The sequence below is a fragment of the Oncorhynchus nerka genome, linkage group LG24, assembly GCF_034236695.1.
Source record: "Oncorhynchus nerka isolate Pitt River linkage group LG24, Oner_Uvic_2.0, whole genome shotgun sequence".
NCBI classification, from domain to species: Eukaryota; Metazoa; Chordata; class Actinopteri; order Salmoniformes; family Salmonidae; genus Oncorhynchus; species Oncorhynchus nerka.
The window spans coordinates 11,168,261-11,187,524 of record NC_088419.1 but is presented as its reverse complement, the minus strand read 5'-3'; the positions used below and the strand labels follow the sequence as shown (position 1 = coordinate 11,187,524).

The 19,264-nt window shown below is 41.2% G+C and overlaps 1 protein-coding gene across 5 annotated transcripts in view; it reads left to right on the top strand.

Annotated features, from left to right (window-relative positions):
- Window positions 1-10,024: 10,024 nt before the first annotated feature.
- Window positions 10,025-19,264, top strand: part of LOC115122410 (ryanodine receptor 3-like) — a 269,794-nt gene continuing 260,554 nt past the window's right edge. For all 5 annotated transcript variants that reach the window (XM_065008606.1, XM_065008603.1, XM_065008605.1 and 2 more), the window contains exon 1: window positions 10,025-10,130. In XM_065008606.1, the coding sequence (XP_064864678.1) occupies window positions 10,083-10,130 (48 nt within the window). In that variant the 5' untranslated portion in view covers window positions 10,025-10,082. The remainder of the gene's footprint in view (window positions 10,131-19,264) is intronic.

Sequence of the window (19,264 nt, the reverse complement as noted above, 5' to 3'; positions counted from 1 at the left end):
TTTTACGGCTAGGTTTTATGGGTATTATGATATGTACACTGTGCCGGACAATAGACAATAAAGTTATCTTTTCAGGGCCAAGATGGCGTCACTTTGAGTGGGTGTATTTGAACGTACTTCCCGATAAACCAGGAAGATAATGATCAATACTCATGGATTTAAATATTTTTTTTTGTAAACTGACCCTTACCTATATGAAGTAACAGAAGGTGATTGGAAAACACGGTGATCACGACTCCATTGGCTGAACAGATGCTAATCACCTCAGATGCAAGCAGCGAGACAGAAGCATGCAGCCCACATATTTCGTATTTGTATTTATTATGGATCCCCATTATGGATCCCTCTTCCTGGGGTCCAGCAAAATTAAGGCAGTTAAAGACCTTCCAGGACTCATGGTAAAAGACTCCTTATATTCACCACTGCCACCTACGCCGAGTAAGAGCCCTCCTGCCAGATACAGGGCAGTCGAAAATTATTCTACCAACCCTGACATTCTCAAAGCCATCTTTGAGAAACTGGCCATTCATGAAAAGACAACAGAGTCTACCTCCAAATCAATGGAGTCTCTCTCAGTCACTGTGCAGCAGCTCCTCAACCAGGTGTCAACCCACATCGCCACAGCAGCTGTAACATTAGGTTCGTTTTAGACTTGATTGAGCTGATTCATTTGACTCCGAGGCTATTATTTTATTCCTCGACTTTTGTAAAGCATTTGATACAATAGAACACAAATTCCTAATTCCTTCCTTGTACACTTTTGGTTTCGGGACTATCTTTGTCTCTGATATCAATATGTTTTATAACAATATTAATAGTTATATTATGATTAATTGTAACACAACCAGAATATTTGATATTCACCGTGGTCTACGCCAGGGTTGTCCTATTTCAGCTTTCTTATTCCTTTTAGTTGTGGAATTACTATCTATTAGCATTTTAAACATCCCTGAATTAGAAGGTATTTCAATATTTGGAAAAAAATAAAAAAATATCTCAATTAGCGATACAAATCTGTTTCTATAAGATAAGGATCGAGTTGCTATTGCACTTAATATTATCAAATCATTCTCTTCTGCTTCTGGTATTGAACTTAATTAGAATAACTGTACAAAGCAGAGGGTCTGTCACGTTGTTTCGTCCTCCCTGCTCTATCCCTATCTGTAGCTGATCAAACCAGCAAGGATATCAACAACACTTTCCTAGACTTTATATGGAAAAATAAACAACGCAAACTTAAGAAGTCTGTAATATCAAACCAAAGAGCGTGGATTGTGGACTTGAAGTACTAGATTTCATTGATATCAACAATACCTTGAAAGTAAACTGGATAAAATATGTATGCTGACCTATGAATCTATATGGTACTTCATTCCCTGTCATAGTTTTATGAAATTGGGCAGTCTTCAATTTTTGTGGAAGTGCAACTATTCTCCAGCAAAATTACCTATCAAACTGTCAAATTTTATGAACAAGCCCTTTTAGCCTGGAAACTATGTTATGTCCACAACCTCTTCCCACACAAGGAACTTCTGTGGAACAACAAATATATTGTTGTTAAAAACAAGTCGATGTTCTTCCCTAATTGATTTGAAAGAAATATGATATTTGTGCTTGAGATATTTAATAAAGAAGGAAATATACTCTCTTATAGGAAGTTCTTACAAACATATAACTTCCCAATACATTATAAAGAATGTAATTCCATATGCAAAGCAATACCTTCAGGATTTACTAAATTAATAAAATCTCATTTGTGTTTTGGAGAACATGTCAAGGTAGATGCACAATGTATGTTGGAATGTTGGATAATAAATGTAATAATACATTAATTAGATAATTTTATCAAATCAAATGTTATTTGTCACATGCGCCGAATACAACAGGTGTAGACCATACAGTTAAATGCTTACTTACCAGCCCTTAACCAACAACACATTTTTTTAAATAGCCCCCAAAAAAGAAATAAATAAAAGTAACAAATGTCTCCAAGAACAAAATCTCTCCTAGAGGGAAATTCTTCTGGAATGCATATATTACTGAAATTGAATGGAAGAAAGCTTGGTTGCTCCTTCACAAATTTTGAATATCAAATAAAGTAAAATAAATTAACTTTAAAATCTTGCCCAAAATATCCCCTTGCAAGAACGTGTTGTCTAAAATCATGGATTCAGAGGACATATGGCTTTTCTGTGATAAAGAAGAGGAAACTATTATACAATTTTTTTTACGAGTGTGATTCTGTGAAGTTAGTTTAGAGCGAGTTAAGTATTTAAGTATTTTTTATTCCATCAATAAGACCCATGTTTTTACAATGAAAGATGTAGTATGTTATTGTTCAAATGAAAACAAAACGACTGAATTAGTCGTTATTTTTTCATTCTCTCTGGTAAATTGGATATACACAAAAACACACGTTTGAAATATGTCCCCAAATGCAATATATTTTTCCTTGAAATCCAATATTTAATAAAATCTCTAGAATGAGTCAATAACACAAAAAACACTGTATTCTTACAACTCTACAAAGGTTTGTACAACTGTAACCCCTGGACTTTATTCCATTTATTTGAGGTACTTTAACTTTTGAAAGTCAATTGTTGTGATTTTTTTTTTTTTACTTTATAATGTTATTTTTGTTTCTTCAGAGAAAATATCTGTGTAGTGATGCACTATGTTTTTTTGTTATTGTATTTTAAATTGAAATGGTATAATAATAAAAACAGCTAAATACAATTAAAATAAAGTAGTATTTTTTGTTTCTATTGTGATTTTCTGAAAATGTCTGGTAATTAGTTATTGCACTATTATTACAATGCACTGTTTCAAAGGTATTCAACTTTTAACATGTTCGGATCAATCCGATATGAGTTTTGCGCTAATAGTCCTGAATACAGACCACCAATGGGCAAGTCATAATTACGCACACATTACGCGCAGACAGTTTTTTTTCTGTATCAGTGAACACAAAGGCTAAAACTACCCCAAGACGACAAAAGTGTCAAAAGCTATGATGAAAATGTACAATTTAAAATGTCTCCAAGTTAATTTTCAAAAACACTAACATAGAAACTATTGATAAATACTTACACTTTTCTTTTGCATCCTCAGACCATACATTCCAAAGAGCGCTGGCATAACAGCATGCACTGAGATTTACATTTTCAGTTTGACAAGCGACAGAACCCGGCCTGCTGCTGTGACTGACAGGTCATGAACCAATCGTCTCTGTCCACCGGCTATTGGGACGGCTCCAATTGGAGCATTTGGCTGAAATCCAGTGACAGTGAACCGTGTGACAGGTATTGGATGGGGCAGACAGGCTACAGACAGAATAAACAGGCAGACGGTAAAAGGGGATTTAAGGGTAGCTAATACCTTAACCTTAATCCGTGCAGGGTTTCTCTATCTAATAGAATAAACCTGGAGACAGATTAACATATAGGGGAATGAATTTAACCTACAAGGTAGGCTTACTGAAATACTGTGACCACCTGCAACTGATGTTGTACAGAGTTTTATGTATCCGGGTTGCATTTTGGGGGTGGCAGGTAGCCTAGTGGTTAGAGCCAGGGCCAGTAACCAAAAGGTTGCTAGATCGAATCCCTGAGCTGACAGGTTCTGCCCCTGAGCAAGGCAGTTAACCCACTGTTCCTAGGCCGTCATTGTAAATAAGAATGTGTCCTTAACTGACTTGCCTAGTTAAATAATCATTCATCCCAATTCTCATCCCCTATTCGACAAACACTTTCATCTCTTACGGTATGAGGGGCCGATTTGGACCGTTACCCCTAAAAACCCAGCATCTATTTGAGCTACATCACCTATCTATGTGTGCCCACACTATTCAGGTCAGCAGATCTGAACAAAACACACGCACACACACACGCACACACGCTGAGTGCACTATATGAGGCTAATCTGACACCTGAGCCAGCTGTCATGTGGTTGGTTGATGAAGGAGGAAATAGACCTCCTGCTGGCCGACCCAGAGTCTTTGCAGAGCAGCAAGTGCACCTTAACACACTAGAGTAATGTCCTGTATAGTTCACCTTGACACACTAGAGTAATGTCCTGTATAGTTCACCTTGACACACTAGACTAGAGTAATGTCCTGTATAGTCCACCTTGACACACTAGACTAGAGTAATGTCCTGTATAGTTCACCTTGACACACTAGACTAGAGTAATGTCCTGTATAGTTCACCTTGACACACTAGACTAGAGTAATGTCCTGTATAGTTCACCTTAACACACTAGACTAGAGTAATGTCCTGTATAGTTCACCTTGACACACTAGACTAGAGTAATGTCCTGTATAGTTCACCTTGACACACTAGACTAGAGTAATGTCCTGTATAGTTCACCTTGACACACTAGACTAGAGTAATGTCCTGTATAGTTCACCTTGACACACTAGACTAGAGTAATGTCCTGTATAGTTCACCTTGACACATTAGACTAGAGTAATGTCCTGTATAGTTCACCTTGACACATTAGACTAGAGTAATGTCCTGTATAGTTCACCTTGACACACTAGAGTAATGTCCTGTATAGTTCACCTTGACACACTAGAGTAATGTCCTGTATAGTTCACCTTGACACACTAGAGTAATGTCCTGTATAGTTCACCTTGACACACTAGACTAGAGTAATGTCCTGTATAGTTCACCTTGACACACTAGAGTAATGTCCTGTATAGTTCACCTTGACACACTAGAGTAATGTCCTGTATAGTTCACCTTGACACACTAGAGTAATGTCCTGTATAGTTCACCTTGACACACTAGAGTAATGTCCTGTATAGTTCACCTTGACACACTAATGTCCTGTATAGTTCACCTTGACACACTAGACTAGAGTAATGTCCTGTATAGTTCACCTTGACACACTAGACTAGAGTAATGTTCACCTTGACACACTAGACTAGAGTAATGTCCTGTATAGTTCAGTTCAGAGTAATGTCCTTATAGTTCACACACTAGAGTAATGTCCTGTATAGTTCACCTTGACACACTAGAGTAATGTCCTGTATAGTTCACCTTGACACACTAGAGTAATGTCCTGTAGTACCTTGACACACTGTCCTGTATAGTTCACCTTGACACACTAGAGTAATGTCCTGTATAGTTCACCTTGACACACTAGACTAGAGTAATGTCCTGTATAGTTCACCTTGACACACTAGACTAGAGTAATGTCCTGTATAGTTCACCTTGACACACTAGACTAGAGTAATGTCCTGTATAGTTCACCTTGACACACTAGACTAGAGTAATGTCCTGTATAGTTCACCTTGACACACTAGACACAGTTCACCTTGACACACTAGAGAGTAATGTCCTGTATAGTTCACCTTAACACACTAGAGTAATGTCCTGTATAGTTCACCTTGACACACTAGAGTAATGTCCTGTATAGTTCACCTTGACACACTAGACTAGAGTAATGTCCTGTACACTTGACACACTAGAGTAATGTCCTGTATAGTTCACCTTGACACACTAGACTAGAGTAATGTCCTGTATAGTTCACCTTGACACACACTAGAGTAATGTCCTGTATAGTTCACCTTGACACACTAGACTAGAGTAATGTCCTGTATAGTTCACCTTGAGTAATGTCCTGTATAGTTCACCTCACTAGACTAGAGTAATGTCCTGTATAGTTCACCTTGACACACTAGACTAGAGTAATGTCCTGTATAGTTCACCTTGACACACTAGACTAGAGTAATGTCCTGTATAGTTCACCTTGACACACTAGAGTAATGTCCTGTATAGTTCACCTTGACACACTAGAGTAATGTCCTGTATAGTTCACCTTGACACACTAGACTAGAGTAATGTCCTGTATAGTTCACCTTGACACACTAGAGTAATGTCCTGTATAGTTCACCTTGACACACTAGACTAGAGTAATGTCCTGTATAGTTCACCTTGACACACTAGACTAGAGTAATGTCCTGTATAGTTCACCTTGACACACTAGAGTAATGTCCTGTATAGTTCACCTTGACACACTAGACTAGAGTAATGTCCTGTATAGTTCACCTTGACACACTAGACTAGAGTAATGTCCTGTATAGTTCACCTTGACACACTAGACTAGAGTAATGTCCTGTATAGTTCACCTTGACACACTAGACTAGAGTAATGTCCTGTATAGTTCACCTTGACACACTAGACTAGAGTAATGTCCTGTATAGTTCACCTTGACACACCTTGAGAGTAATGTCCTGTATAGTTCACCTTGACACACTAGAGTAATGTCCTAGAGTAATGTCCTGTATAGTTCACCTTGACACACTAGACTAGAGTAATGTCCTGTATAGTTCACCTTGACACACTAACCTGTATAGTTCACCTTAACACACTAGACTAGAGTAATGTCCTGTATAGTTCACCTTGACACACTAGAGTAATGTCCTGTATAGTTCACCTTGACACACTAGACTAGAGTAATGTCCTGTATAGTTCACCTTGACACACTAGACTAGAGTAATGTCCTGTATAGTTCACCTTGACACACTAGACTAGAGTAATGTCCTGTATAGTTCACCTTGACACACTAGACTAGAGTAATGTCCTGTATAGTTCACCTTAACACACTAGACTAGAGTAATGTCCTGTATAGTTCACCTTAACACACTAGAGTAATGTCCTGTATAGTTCACCTTGACACACTAGACTAGAGTAATGTCCTGTATAGTTCACCTTGACACACTAGAGTAATGTCCTGTATAGTTCACCTTGACACACTAGACTAGAGTAATGTCCTGTATAGTTCACCTTAACACACTAGACTAGAGTAATGTCCTGTATAGTTCACCTTAACACACTAGAGTAATGTCCTGTATAGTTCACCTTGACACACTAGACTAGAGTAATGTCCTGTATAGTTCACCTTAACACACTAGAGTAATGTCCTGTATAGTTCACCTTGACACACTAGACTAGAGTAATGTCCTGTATAGTTCCCTTGACACCTGAACCTAGTTCACCACACTAGACTAGAGTAATGTCCTAATCCCTACCCTAAACTTAACCTAACCCCTACACTAGAACCCTGTAACCCATTCTGTGTTGTCGCACACCATGATTAGTGCTATCGGGATCCTTGTGATGTCCCTACCCTGAACCTTAACCCTTACCCTAATCCCTACCCTAAACTTAACCCTAACCCCTACCCTGAACCTTAACCCTTACCCTAACGCCTACCCTGAACCTTAACCCTAACCCCTACCCTGAACCTTAACCCTTACCCTAACGCCTACCCTGAACCTTAACCCTAACCCCTACCCTGAACCTAAACCCTACCCTGAACCTTAACCCCTACCCTTACCCTAACCTTAACCCCTACCCTGAACCTTAACCCTAAACCCTACCCTGAACCTTAACCATTTTAAATGTCAACTTCAATGGGGTAATGTCAGAGTGCCAATTTAGCATTTCTAACAATTTGCGTAGCATTTATGATTTTCATATATGCATTATGTTACTAGCCTCAAACTGAATCTGAAAGTGGCCTTTAGTGATAACGAGAAACGGACACAAAAGTTATCGTCCTGACAGTTCTGACACTTTCTTTATTCTCTATATACCTTTTCTCATTTCAAATATTTCCTTATTAATTCATTTCAATCGATTGATAACTAATTACAACAAAACAATTAATACACAACACAAGTGCACTTTACCTATAGTATATCTCCTCATTCCCCAAATATAAACACTTTTAGATCAAGATAAACAACTGTCATGTCTGAATATTGCTACACATGTAGAAAACGGATAAACATTACATTCAGCTTCAAAACAGTGTAGCCAACATGAACTAGTCTCTTTTGCACCTGCACTACGTGCACTAAAGTCCGTTTACCACAATGACTTCCAGGAAATCATGTACATTTATTTACTCAGAAAAACCCAAAGTCTCTATGTGACTTGTGAAAAATATATATATTTAATTTGACATTTTTTTACCACAGCTAGCATAAAGCAAACAGTCATTCTCAATCACGTTCTTCACTCAGTTTTAAACAAAAAATAACACCTCAAACCTTTTCCCAAACGTTATGATGTTCTTTCAATATTAGAAAGTTTAAACATGCTGTTACATACATGTAACATTAGTGATAAAGATAAACTTACACAGTTCTGTCACTACATTCTGAGGAATGGTGTGCGCGCTTGGCCAGTACTTGTTGCTTCCCCCACTACTATAGTGCAACAGCGCCATTTACTGGAAATATGGACTAACTACTGCTAAAGCCTGTAGAAAATAAGAGTTAGATTGATAAAACGAATGAACGTTGGTTTAAAAAATAATAAAGTGCTATCTATTTGTTGTGACTTTGATTTTCAACCCATTAAAATTACAACGAATGGTCCACTAAGTGGACTCCACTAGATGTCAGCAGTGACTTCAACAACAAAACACTTATGTGTGTGCTATCACGGACACTTTTCATACAGTTCTTCAAGTGTGATAAGGCAGTGCAAGCATGTGGTCGTGCACGTGTTGGCAAAGAGAGAGTTCAAAGTTGGAGTTGACTAGCCAAATGGAATCCTTCGGCTAATGTATCTGCTACAAGTCTATCTCATTTAGGACTACTTTATGTTTGGCTACTTCAGGGATCAGCATCTTTGATGAGGGTCAGGGCCACACACACAAAAAACAGAACTCAGCATACCGACAGCTAATTACTTGCAATTATACACATTTTGCTCTATGGTGGAGGCAAATGTTTGCCGTTGTTAATATGATAACTGATCATCAATTATACACATTTTGCTCTATGGTGGAGGCAAATGTTTGCCGTTGTTAATATGATAACTGATCATCAATTATACACATTTTGCTCTATGGTGGAGGCAAATGTTTGCCGTTGTTAATATGATAAGTGATCATCAATGGACCCCACCCCAGTCAGTAATTTGATCGTGTTTACCACACATTTAGATTGCTGGCTGCTAGACTCATTTACCAATCTAAAAACAATTTGCTGACATGGGCTAATTTAGTGACGGCTGATGCACAACCTAACTCTCAACAGTATGTTGAGCCACGACTGAGTTAAAATATATATATATATATATATTTAAAAATATATATATTTATTTAAAAAAATGTTTCGTCAAATTGGCCAGCCAGTTGCCCATCCCTGATGACTTAATCCTATAAATTGAATTCATGGTTGTTAGTATTGTAACTACAACACCTGGACATGAGGAAAACGGCTAAGCAGGCAGCATTTGTCAACCAGATAGGGCTAATTAATTTCCTACAATGTAGCCTGGGGTCCAGTGTTTGGGTAGGTAGTCTATGCCAAGGCTGTGTACGTACATTGCTTTACGTTTCTTTAAAAAAAGAAATGTAGCGATGTACCCAAACAAAAGAGAATCATATTTTTTGAAGAGAGGACAGTCATCCTTACAGACAAGAGTAATCCATTTTCAATTGAGAAGAATACGATTGTTATCATTGTTTTCAAGAAATCAATGTAGTAAAATTGTATACACTTTTATATTGTAGCTGTCTTGTTCCATCTCAACAGAGAGTGACAGAGCGGGAAAGAGAGAGGTGCCCCTACAATCTAACTTTGTATTCAACACAATTATTGTTATTCAATTCTCCGTTCTGACCCATTATTATTATTATTATTATTATTAACATAAAACTACTGACGTGTGCTTTTTAAACACGCCTGGCAGAGTGATAGTGACAGACTTTGTCATTTCATTCTGAATCATTAAATAGCAGTAGCCTCGTCCGCTTGCCGAGGCGTGCTCGTCTCGTCTCCTCTCCTCTCGCACCCACCATAGCTCACTCAGCGTACTGCTGACATTGGCAGCCGCAGGGAGCACACAGTCCGGGGTGGGAAGGCATTGAGTGACAATCCGCGGTGAGGTGTGCAGTGGATGCGAGGGGGGGGGGGCTTGCCCGGTCTGCCCTATATGGTTGTGGAATTAGCTCCATGCTAATATCGGCAGGAGAGCTACAGCATCGCGTTTCTGTCTAGCCTACTGCCTCTCTAGTCAGTGGTGTCTTTCATAGTCTAAACAGGCTCCTTCACAGCCATGGCTGAGGGCGGAGAAGGAGAGGATGACATCCAGTTCCTGCGAACTGTAAGTAGCTACATTATTTGCTTACTTTTTATGCATAACCAAAGCGGGTTTTTTTGGGGGGGGGGGGGGGACTGGGTGTCTTGAAAGGACATGTTCTTGGATATGTCTTTAAATGGCAACAACTGGTGTCACTGCTGGATAGAGAGTCTATCATTTGCTTGAATACCTGGACTAATGCAAAATCAGGATATGAAAACTGCTCTGACTTCAAATAAAATAGGTGCAGTTTTATTTTTGGTGTTTTATATAATTCATGAGATTCTGCCCTTGTTGGGAAGTTGACCTAGGTGTATGGTGCACGCTATGGGCTACTGTGCAGTGAGCGAGCGGCATATTGGCTCTCAGAGCACCTGTCGCCAGAGCTCGAGGCACATTGGAATTTAAACGAAAGTCCCAGCTGCAGGTGCAATGGCACATTTAAATTAGGCCTACATAATTGTAATTAAAAAAAAGCAGAATAAAAGTAGTGATTTTTGCATAATCATTCTGATATAATTGAGTTTGGAGTATCGTTGTCTTGTCACATCTGTTTTCCTCTATAATGACAATGATGTATCGACTAAACTTAAAGAACATAATGTTTCTTTGATTTTCCTCTGGCTTTCTGTCTGTGTGTGGGTTGTAAAGTTGCTTGTGAAAAGGCTACTGTTGATTTAATCATCAAAATAAAAGCTAAAACTTTTTTGAACCTTTGTGCTTTGCTTTGACTCAGGGAGAGGTGTTTTAATAAGTTTTGTTCACAAGTAAGATAACCCCAAGCATGGCTCTGCTATTTTAGAGCTATTTTAGTGGTTCGATGAAGATTATTTACACTATGCTACATAGGGTTCATGTGGGGCTACAAGGCATTTATGTTTGTAAACGATACGATGTACAGTATGTATGTTGGCCTGGTGTGAATAACCATCCATCACAGTTGGTTCGCCATTGACGTATAGGCTAGTCCTGACATATCTCTTGGAGTGTGATATTTTGTGATACCTTAGATATGCTGTGCTGAGAAACTGTCCAGCGTCATACAATGGAGGATAACACACTTCCAGAGAGTTAGAAAGATCCAACAGGCTGGTGTGTGTGTCACCAGATCAAACTTTGATGGTTGATGGTTGATCCTTTACCAGAGAAGAGAAGACAGATGTGTAGTTGATCCATAACCAGAAGAGAATACAGATGTGTAGTTGATCCTTTACCAGAGAAGAGAATACAGATGTGTAGTTGATCCTTTACCAGAGAAGAGAAGACAGATGTGTAGTTGATCCTTTACCAGAGAAGAGAAGACAGATGTGTAGTTGATCCATAACCAGAGAAGAGAAGACAGATATGTAGTTGATCCATAACCAGAAGAGAAGACAGATGTGTAGTTGATCCTTTACCAGAGAAGAGAATACAGATGTGTAGTTGATCCTTTACCAGAGAAGAGAAGACAGATGTGTAGTTGATCCTTTACCAGAGAAGAGAAGACAGATGTGTAGTTGATCCATAACCAGAGAAGACAGATGTGTTGAGTTGATCCAGAAGAGAAGACAGATGTAGTTGATCCTTTAGAGAAGAGAATACAGATGTGTAATCCTTTACCAGAGAAGAAGACAGATGTGTAGTTGATCCATAACCAGAAGAGAAGACAGATGTGTAGTTGATCCATAACAGATGTGTAGTTGATCCATAACCAGAAGAGAATACAGATGTGTAGTTGATCCTTTACCAGAGAAGAGAAGACAGATGTGTAGTTGATCCTTGTAGTTGATCCTTTACCAGAGAAGAGAAGACAGATGTGTAGTTGATCCATAACCAGAAGAGAATACAGATGTGTAGTTGATCCATAACCAGAGGAGAAGACAGATGTGTAGTTGATCCTTTACCAGAGAAGAGAAGACAGATGTGTAGTTGATCCATAACCAGAGGAGAAGACAGATGTGTAGTTGATCCTTTACCAGAGAAGAGAAGACAGATGTGTAGTTGATCCATAACCAGAGAAGAGAAGACAGATGTGTAGTTGATCCTTTACCAGAGAAGAGAAGACAGATGTGTAGTTGATCCATAACCAGAGAAGAGAAGACAGATGTGTAGTTGATCCATAACCAGAGAAGAGAAGACAGATGTGTAGTTGATCCATAACCAGAGGAGAAGACAGATGTGTAGTTGATCCATAACCAGAGAAGAGAAGACAGATGTGTAGTTGATCCATAACCAGAGAAGAGAAGACAGATGTGTAGTTGATCCATCCATACACTATGTTACGATAGAGAGAAGACCTAGAGGTGGCTGTTTGACAGGTCACAGGTCGGTCACCAGTATTTAACGGCCTACAGTGTTTAACAGGCCTGTGATATGCTGATGCTGATGGCTCTCAGATTCCCCTGACACTCACACCACTCAATGGCATCCTGAATATCTAGCGAAAACAGCCATATTCCAGGGGGTTTCACAGGCCCCAAGCACACATAACATCAATAGTCTAATCAGGCTGTCATGGGAGATTATCGGTAGTCAGTCCATACAAAAACACGCTCCTTAGCATTAATTAAAGCACTGATTGTAAATGTGTTAGGATCTGATTTATATGTAATTCATTGACCTTCATAATTAGATAACTAAGTATAACTTAATTTCTGCACGTCGGAAGAGATGTTATAGATGATTCAACCGCTGTTCCACAATAAGTCTTTTTTTTCAGTTTGTGCACAGAAGTATCTGTTTATTTAATTTTTGCCGAGTCTGAGTTAGAATACCTCATGATAAGCTGCAGACCATACTATTTACCAAGAGAGTTTTCATCTATATTTTTTGTAGCTGTCTTATTACCACCACAAACGGATGCTGGCACTAGGACCACACTCAACAAGCTGTATAGGGCCATATGCAAACAAGAACATGCACATTCAGAGGTTGCGTTTCTTGTAGTCAGTGATTTTAATGCAGGGAAAATTAAATCAGTTTTCCGTCATTTTTACCAGCATGTCACCTATGCAACTAGAGGCGAAAAAACTCTAGATCACCTTTACTCCACACACAGACAAGCATATAAAGCTCTCCCTCACCCTCCTTTTTTTGCAAATCAGAATATAACTCTATCCTCCGGCTTCCTGCTTACAGCAAAAAGTCAAACAGGAAATCCCAGTGACACACTCAATACAGAAGTGGTCCGATAAAGTGGATGCTAAGCAACAGGACTGTTTCGCGAGTACAGACTGAAATATGTTCCGGGATTGATCCGATAACATTGAGGAGATTACCACATCGGTCACCGGCTTCATTAATAAGTGCTTAGATGACTCATCCCCACAGTGACCATACGTACATACCCTAACCAGAATCCATGGATTACAGACAACGTTCATACTGAGCTATCGGCTATAGCTGCCGGTTTCATGAAGCAGGAAAGTAATCTGGATGCTTATAAGAAATCCCGTTATGACCTCCGACAAGCCATCAAACAAGCAAGACGTCAATACAGGACTAAGATTGAATCCTACTACGTCAGCTCTGACATTCGACAGATGTGCCAGGGCTTGCAAACTATCATAGATTACAAAGGAAAACCCAGCCATGAGCTGCCCAGCAACATAAGTCTACCAGACGAGCTAAAGACCTTCAATTCTTGCTTCTATGCAAACAACACTGAACCATGCATGAGAACACCAGCTGTTCTCGGACGAATGTGATCTTGCTCTCCGTAGCTGATGTGAGTAAGACCTTTAAATAGGTTCATATTCACAAGGACGCAGGGCCAGAAGGAATACCAGGACATATACTCAGAGCATGCGCTGACCAGCTGGCAAGTGTCTCCACTGACATTTATAACCTATCCCTGACCCGCTCTGTAATACCAACTTGTTTCACCATAGTCCCTGTGCCCAAGAACGCCAAGGTAAAGAATGCTGTTCATTGACTAAGGCTCAGCATTCAACACCATAGTCCCCTCCAAGATTATTACCAAGCTCAGCACCCTGGAACAGAACAACTACCTCTGCAACTGAATCCTGACTTCCTGAAGAGGCACCCCCAGGTAGTGAGCCTCAACACCGGGGCCACTCAGGGGTGTGTGCTTAGTCCACTCCTCTACTCCCTATTCAGCTATGACTGTGTGACCGCGCATAACTCCAACACCATCATTAAGTTTGCTTACGACACAACGTTGGTAAGACTGATCACAGACGGCGATGAGGCAGCCTATAGGGAGGAGTTCAGAGACCTGGCAGTGTGGTGCCAGGACAACAACCTTTCCCTCAACGTCAGCAAGACAAAGGAGAAGATCGTGGACTACAGGAAACAGAGCGGCGCTCACAACCCAATTCACATCAATGTGGCTGCAGTGGAGCGGGTTGAGAGCTTCAAGTCCCTCCCTGTTCACATCCCTGAGGAATTAACATGGTCCACACACACCCACCCAGTTGTGAAGAGGGCAAGACAGCGCCTCTTCCCCCTCAGGAGGCAGATTTTTTTTGGGGCACGGGTCCTCAGATCTGCATAAAGTTCTACAGCTGCACCATTGAGAGCATCTTGACTCGCTGCATCACCGCTTGGTATTGCAACTGCAAGGCACCCAAATGCAAAGCTCTACAGAGGGTGGTGAATACGGCCCAGTACTTCACTGGGGCCAAGCTTCCTGCCATCCAGGACCTGTATACCAGGTGGTGTCAGAGGAAGGCCCACACACACTAGACCCTACCCACACACTCACAGATTTATATGTTTTATTTTATCCTTACACAGACACCTTAACACACACACTACATACGTGCCCACATGCATACTGACGCCAAGCACACACGCTTACACACACACACACACACACACACACACACACACACATAATACGTGCCCACATGCATACTGACGCCACACACGCACACACACATACACTCTGACAGCACGTTGCACATTTTTTAACTTGAGAAATACTGCACCAAACACCATAGTTAGATGTAAAATTGCACAACTAAAATCAAATCCTCGGCAACAACGTCAAAATGAATGACACATTTCTTGAATTAGAATCATTCCGGGGATTTTGATTAATTGTAATAGTTTTGCGCATGTACAGTGTCTCATGGGGGACAAACATTAACCAAACACGGCATCGGACTGAAAACATACCTCCAAGACTGAAATCTCGTTTTCTAATGAGCAACAGAAAAACAAAATGTGCCAATCGGCGTGTTTAAGTTGGCCTGAACAGAGACTTTTCTGCAGTAGTGGCAGTGGTTGAGTTGATGTATAGGCTAGCCTAGGCCTTATTATTGATCTGATAGAGAATTTAGGTCGATGGCTACAGATGTAGGATCTTAATTTATGCCAGTTTGCTACAGCAGGAAAATATTCCTGCAGCAACAGGAAATGTGAATTATTATTTTGATTATATTTAATGGAGATTTTTGTAGGGTTTGATCAACAAAAATTGTTAGGGCAAATCAAATCTGACCTTTTTTTAATGGAAATTACAAACTTTAGGAGCCTTTTTAACCCTGAATGCACTACAAGTTTGCATTTCCTGCTGTGCATTAAAATTCTCAGCAAAAAAAAAAGATCAAATTAGAAAGCAACACGATGAAAGAATTTGAAGCAGTTGTATGAAATTGGACTTGTTTTTCCATAATCTCAGTTCCAAAGTGTGATTGCGAAGTCAGAAGTTCGAAGGCTTGGATCTATATTTTGTAGTCCAGTGTTATTAAAGAGCCCTTGTAGTTTGAAGGAGTTTTCAAAACTTTGTGGCTGTGATGTCATACTTGTCATTAACTCAAGAGGTGATGTGCAGAACTGTGTAGGTAGTCAACCCTTTTAAATCCAGAGAGGACGCTTCCCCAGACCCTAGCCTTGTCCCATGCCCCCATGCAGTAGCAGTAGCAGCAGCAGAGTGCTTATTTGGAGTTGATGTTGTTCTGGAAGCCTTCTGCATTCCAAAGGAGAACTTAAATTTAGCCTCTTTAAAAGCTGATGCTTCCTCAGCCCATGTATACACGCTGTACATGCGTTCCCTGCTTGCTGGCTCCTGCCCACACCACAACACACTACACCATGGGTCATTGCGTCAGCTGGGCAGCTAGCACAAGACCAGCGGCATTTTAGCACCATTTTTATAGGGATGAGCTAGTATTTCGAAGTCAACAGCTTGCTACCGCAAAGTTTGAGGCGGTATAAAGATATAGTCAAGCTGGGGACAGAATAAGAAGAGGATATGTGTAGGAGCAAGACTAGGAATTCTGTTGATGTATGTTGGTGATTCAGTTTTTAGGCTGTATTGAGCGTATGCAAAACAAATGTGCAAATATCCCCTGGGGTTTTTCACCAAATGAACAGTTCTGCTAAATGTTGCCCAGTGTTTCGAATCAAATCAAATTTTATTGGTCGCATACACATGGTTAGCAGATGTTATTGCGAGTGTAGCTAAATGCTTGTTTAAATGTTGTCCAGTGTTTGAAGAGGTTATTGGCACTGTTGCTGTTCAAATTCATTACAAAGTTGAATACTTTTATACCTCAGACAACTTCGTCCACAAAAAGCTGATTGTATGGCTTTGGGAAATCTATAGTGCTAAAGCGCTGGTGAGAGAACATTAAAACATATTTGGGGTAGTAGAGGTGGGTGGTTAGCGGTGGCACCTATCCCCGAGGTGGGTGGTTAGCAGTGGCACCTATCCCAGAGGTGGGTGGTTAGTAGTGGCACCTAATCCCAGAGGTGGGTGGTTAGCAGTGGCACCTAATCCCAGAGGTGGGTGGTTAGTAGTGGCACCTAATCCCAGAGGTGGGTGGTTAGTAGTGGCACCTAATCCCAGAGGTGGGTGGTTAGTAGTGGCACCTAATCCCAGAGGTGGGTGGTTAGTAGTGGCACCTAATCCCAGAGGTGGGTGGTTAGTAGTGGCACCTAATCCCAGAGGTGGGTGGTTAGTAGTGGCACCTAATCCCAGAGGTGGGAGGTTAGTAGTGGCACCTAATCCCAGAGGTGGGTGGTTAGCAGTGGCACCTATCCCAGAGGTGGGTGGTTGGTAGTGGCACCTAATCCCAGATGTGAGTGGTTAACAGTGGCACCTAATTCCAGAGGTGGGTGGTTAGCACCTAATCTCAGAGGTGGGAGGTTAGCAGTGGCACCTATCCCAGATGTGTGTGGTTAGCAGTGGCACCTAATCCCAGAGGTGGGTGGTTAGCAGTGGCACCTGTCCCAGAGGTGGTTGGTTTGCAGTGCCACCTGCCCCAATTAAAATACTATTGTTAGACTCTCCAGAGCTCCTTCATCCTCTGTTGTCTCTGGAAAGGAAATGAGAGGATTTAAACTGCTGGTCTGGAGCCAGATGGGTCTGGGCCAGGTGGGTCTGGGCCAGGTGCATGCATGCCTCTGCGGTGCTGATGGTCCATGCTCAGGGTTGGGAAGAATTATAAGTGGGTCCTTAGGGCCAGTTTCCTGGACCCAGATTAAAGCGCATGCTTCCATGATTTGTGTCACGCCTGCTCCCGCTCTCCCTCGGGCGCCAGGCTCCCCGGCATTACGCACTCCTGCCACCATTATTACGCACACCTGCTCCCCTTGATTCATTGCACTCACCTGGACTCAATTACCTGTGTTTATTTCCTCCCCTATATCTGTCTATTCCCTATCTCTCTTCCCCGCTTCCAGATTAATTTTTGTTTGTCATTTTTGTTACCTGGTTCTGACGCTGTTCCTGTCCTGTTCGACGTCTGTTCCACATTAAATGTTCAACTCCCCGTACCCGCTTTTCTCCAGCGTCAGTCCTTTGTGCTGTAACCAACCTTTGTATCTACACTGTTCTTCAAGTAAATGTGTTTGTGTAAACTTTTCTGTTGAAATTGTTAAACATTGTTATTGTGCATACAGTTGTATGGTTACAATCATTGGTTTTTGTTTCAGCAGCACTCTCTTATTGTGGAATTTCCCAAGACCAGTTGAGAATATCCATTGAAAGTTATTTTTAGTCATCTGGTTCTGGAAACTTACCCTTAAAGTTTGGGATAAACCATTGTTGTGTGTATGGGGCCAGGTGTACATGTGTTGTTGTAGACGGGTGTTGACCCATGCCCAGGTGTACCTGTGTTATTGTAGACAGGTGTTGACCCATGCCCAGGTGTACCTGTGTTATTGTAGACAGGTGTTGACCCATGCCCAGGTGTACCTGTGTTATTGTAGACAGGTGTTGACCTATGCCCAGGTGTACCTGTGTTATTGTAGACAGGTGTTGACCCATGCCCAGGTGTACCTGTGTTGTTGTAGACAGGTGTTGACCCATGCCCAGGTGTACCTGTGTTATTGTAGACAGGTGTTGACCCATGCCCAGGTGTACCTGTGTTGTTCCAGACAGGTGTTGACCCATGCCCAGGTGTACCTGTGTTATTGTAGACAGGTGTTGACCCATGCCCAGGTGTACCTGTGTTATTGTAGACAGGTGTTGACCCATGCCCAGGTGTACCTGTGTTATTGTAGACAGGTGTTGACCTATGCCCAGGTGTACCTGTGTTATTGTAGACAGGTGTTGACCCATGCCCAGGTGTACCTGTGTTATTGTAGACAGGTGTTGACCCATGCCCAGGTGTACCTGTGTTGTTCCAGACAGGTGTTGACCCATGCCCAGGTGTACCTGTGTTATTGTAGACAGGTGTTGACCCATGCCCAGGTGTACCTGTGTTGTTGTAGACAGGTGTTGACCCATGCCCAGGTGTACCTGTGTTATTGTAGACAGGTGTTGACCTATGCCCAGGTGTACCTGTGTTATTGTAGACAGGTGTTGACCCATGCCCAGGTGTACCTGTGTTATTGCAGACAGGTGTTGACCTATGCCCAGGTTTGACCTGTGTTGTTGCAGACAGGTGTTGACCCATGCCCAGGTTTGACCTGTGTTGTTGCAGAAAAACCAGCAGAAAAACCCTGTTGGTTCACGTCTCATCTCAGGTCTCAACAGCAGAAACACCCTGTTGATTCGTATCTCATCTCAGGTCTCAACAGCAGAAAAACCCTGTTGGTTTGCGTCTCATCTCAGGTCTCAACAGCAGAAACACCCTGTTAATTCGTGTCTCATCTCAGGTCTCAACAGCAGAAAAACCCTGTTGGTTCGTGTCTCGTCTCAGGTCTCTACTGTACAATACTAATGTCAAACGAATCTGTCATATCAGACGCATAATCAAATGAGA